This window comes from Buceros rhinoceros, unplaced genomic scaffold (assembly GCF_000710305.1).
Source record: "Buceros rhinoceros silvestris isolate BGI_N320 unplaced genomic scaffold, ASM71030v1 scaffold379, whole genome shotgun sequence".
Classification (NCBI taxonomy): Eukaryota; Metazoa; Chordata; class Aves; order Bucerotiformes; family Bucerotidae; genus Buceros; species Buceros rhinoceros.
The window spans coordinates 6457-9455 of NW_010429519.1; the positions used below are offsets into that span (position 1 = coordinate 6457).

The following is a 2999-nucleotide window of genomic DNA, read 5'->3' on the forward strand; positions in this document are numbered from 1 at the left end:
CGGGCGGGGCCCTTGGGGAGGGAGGCAGGAATACGGCAGGCGTTAAACACCCCAGAGAGCAAGCCAATAGCTATTGAAACATATAATTAAACCATTATTTTCTCTCACCCCCTCTCTTTCTTTTTCCTTCACCTGAGCAAAATATTTTCCCATTTATTTGTTATCAGCAAAGAGAGTGAATATACTGAAACGCGTCTGCTGTTCTGCTCTGCTACCCCCTATTAACTTCTGAAGCACTTGGGAACCTTCGGCTCAGTTGAGCAAAATAACAGGGAAACTAATTAAGTCGATAAAACTCAGTGATTGAGTCAGGCACCCCGAGAAAGGGAATGGCTTTTTACTTACCCCCTATTAACTTCTGAAGCACTTGGGAACCTTCGGCTCAGTTGAGCAAAATAACAGGGAAACTAATTAAGTCGATAAAACTCAGTGATTGAGTCAGGCACCCCGAGAAAGTGAATGGCTTTTTACTACTTTTATTAATACATGCGTTCACCCTTGAGTTCTTCACTGCCTGCGCTGCTGGCAGCACCGGTCAGACTTAGTTACAGCTGATGAAGGAAGGTCCCAGCCAGGGGCAGTGATGACTGGGGTGACAATTAATTTCTGTGCCCAGCTGTGGGGTCTCCTGGGCCGGGGTTTGATGAACAGCTTGTTGCAAGTCCCCTTGTCTGCACAGGCCCTTCTTGGCACACACAGCGCGTGTCCCGCAGTAGAGGCGATTAACATGCTGCCAGGATGGCACGTGGGCTGCATTGCAGAGAGAGTTTGGGCCGAGTCTCTCCTGATGTGGACACAGGGACAGGTGGAGGCAGGTGAAGGATGAGGCAAGCCTGGAGGAGGGGGGTGACTTTGCGGAACACGAAGCCTCCATCTCTGAGCAGCTGGTCCCACGTCCAAACACGCAGCGCCGGCAGTCAGCACATGGCCGAGACTTGTAAAGAACATTTAGATCCAAAGGCTAATGCTAATCAGTAAAATCTGTAATCGAAGAAATGGTAATCAAGGGAGATTACCAGCCTGATCCTATTACTGGCCCCTTGCCCGGCCGGTTGGGTCGGCGCTGCCTGCGCTGTTTGTGAAGCCACCTCCTGCAGGGCTGGGCTGGGGGGGTTGCACGCTGCTGGCTTGGCTGGAGCGCGGTGCCAGGAGCGTGTCAGAGAGCTGTCCGCCCTGCGAGCCGAGCAAGTCGAGCGCTCCTTCATTAGCCAACATGCACTCTCACTTGTGTCTTGCTTTGCAGATGGGAAATGCGTCCAACACCTCGGTGTTCATCTCCACCTTATCAGAGAGAGAAGACCTGGTTTTCGGCACGCTCTATTTAGTCTTCGGTAAGGAAAGAGCCTGTCGCACCTGTGTCCCTGCTGTGGGCAGCCCAGGTGCCCGTCTGTCAGAGGTGTTCAGGCCTTCTGCAGTCACTGATGCTTCCAGAAGCGTTCAGGCATTAGCAGAGGAATCAAACTGGCCCTTTGGCCACTAGCCCTCCCCAGGTTACTCCAAAGGATGATCTGGCCAAAGCTGGGTGACTGTATTCTCCCCTCAGGGGAACTGCAAGTGCCAGTTACGTTTTTAAGTATTTGGAAAGTTGAAGAACAGCCTTTGAGGAATGTGCTGTAACTCCTACTGTAGCCACCTGATGGGAGATGGATAAGGACTCCGTCAGCACTGTCCCTTTCGTGACTATTGAAGGTGATTTGGACCTCCTGCTGGTCCTTGCTTTCAGCGGAAGATGCTGGTGAGCGTGCTGTGGTTTGGAGTTGGTGGAGCTGAAAAGCCAGCAGGCAGAGCTGAGGGGCTGGGGCATGCTCCAAGGCAGCCCAGCCCTGGTTGATGTGGGCCAGAAGTGAAAACGATGGCAAAGAAAAGCATTCCAGTTTTCTGAGCCCGAGTAAGTTGCCTTCCAAATGCTCAGAGAGCTTTTCATGCCTGTAAGGATGGGGAACCCAGGGAATTCTTGCACCACTGGGGCTGCCAGCAGTCCTGTGGGCCCCCACAGCATCTGTGAGTTAGTAAAGGACAGAGGTGAGGCTAGCTCTGTGGGGAAAAACCGCCTTGCGAGGCTGGGGAGGAGGACAGACCTCTCAGTGCTCTATTCTCCAGCGACTCCAAAGCTCTGGATTTGTCTAGGTCCTCTGTGAGAATCCTGTTCCTGAGGGGAGCTTTAGTGCTGGCCATTCGGTGACTTTGGAAGCTGGTATTTATTAATGATATTTATTAAATGGTATTTAATTTACAGCCTAATTACTCAGGGAGAAACTCTCATCCTACCCAACCTGCCCCAAGAGCAACAAAGGTTCCCCTTCTGAGCACACTGAAACTTCCTTTCAGTGGAAGCAAAATTATGTCATAAAAAAAGAGTGAAAGCCCTTGTTATAAAATTTTAATCACCACTGTTGTTTTAAATACGCTAATAGCAAACAAAGAGTCTTCTTTTGTTTAGTCTGGATTTTCCTTGATCTTCACGATGCCTTTCTTCTTGTTTATTTTGTTACCGTGATATTGGACAACACAGACTCACAGGAGTGACATTGCCAGGAAGGAATTAAAAAGGCAGAGGGGCCCAGCTCCTTGGCCTCACATCAGAAGAGCAATCGCACAAAGCTCCTGCTATTTGTCTAGCTGGAAGGAAGTGCCCCCCTTGCTCCTTCCAGCTGGAAGAAGTGACTGGCCAGATCCTGCACCCGGAGCCCACTGCAGTCTCACCCCATCACTGCCCTCCTACCAAACGCCTCTGTAGGCTGTCAGGAAGGGATCAAATTCAATGTAAAGCGGCTCCAGATGTGCTCACAGAGCTCTGCAGGTCCCGTGGGCTCCTCTGGCCAGCCCGCTCTGAAGAGGGAAGCCCGGAGCCCTTTCCACCCTCTATAGACATCTTCCAAACCTCTCAGGATGATCCTGGCGCCTTTCCTGCACCATTCCTCTGTTCTCTCTGCAGGCATCATGTCCCTCTCTGGGAACTCGCTGCTCCTGCTCGTGGCCTATCCGAAGAGGTCCATGCT

The 2999-nt window shown here is 51.4% G+C and overlaps 1 protein-coding gene across 1 annotated transcript in view; it reads left to right on the forward strand.

The window, feature by feature from the left end:
* Positions 1-1243: 1243 nt before the first annotated feature.
* Positions 1244-2999, forward strand: part of LOC104499175 (opsin-5-like) — a 6421-nt gene continuing 4665 nt past the window's right edge. The window contains 2 exon segments of the mRNA XM_010142646.1: positions 1244-1331; positions 2936-2996. Coding sequence (XP_010140948.1) covers positions 1244-1331; positions 2936-2996 — 149 coding nt within the window.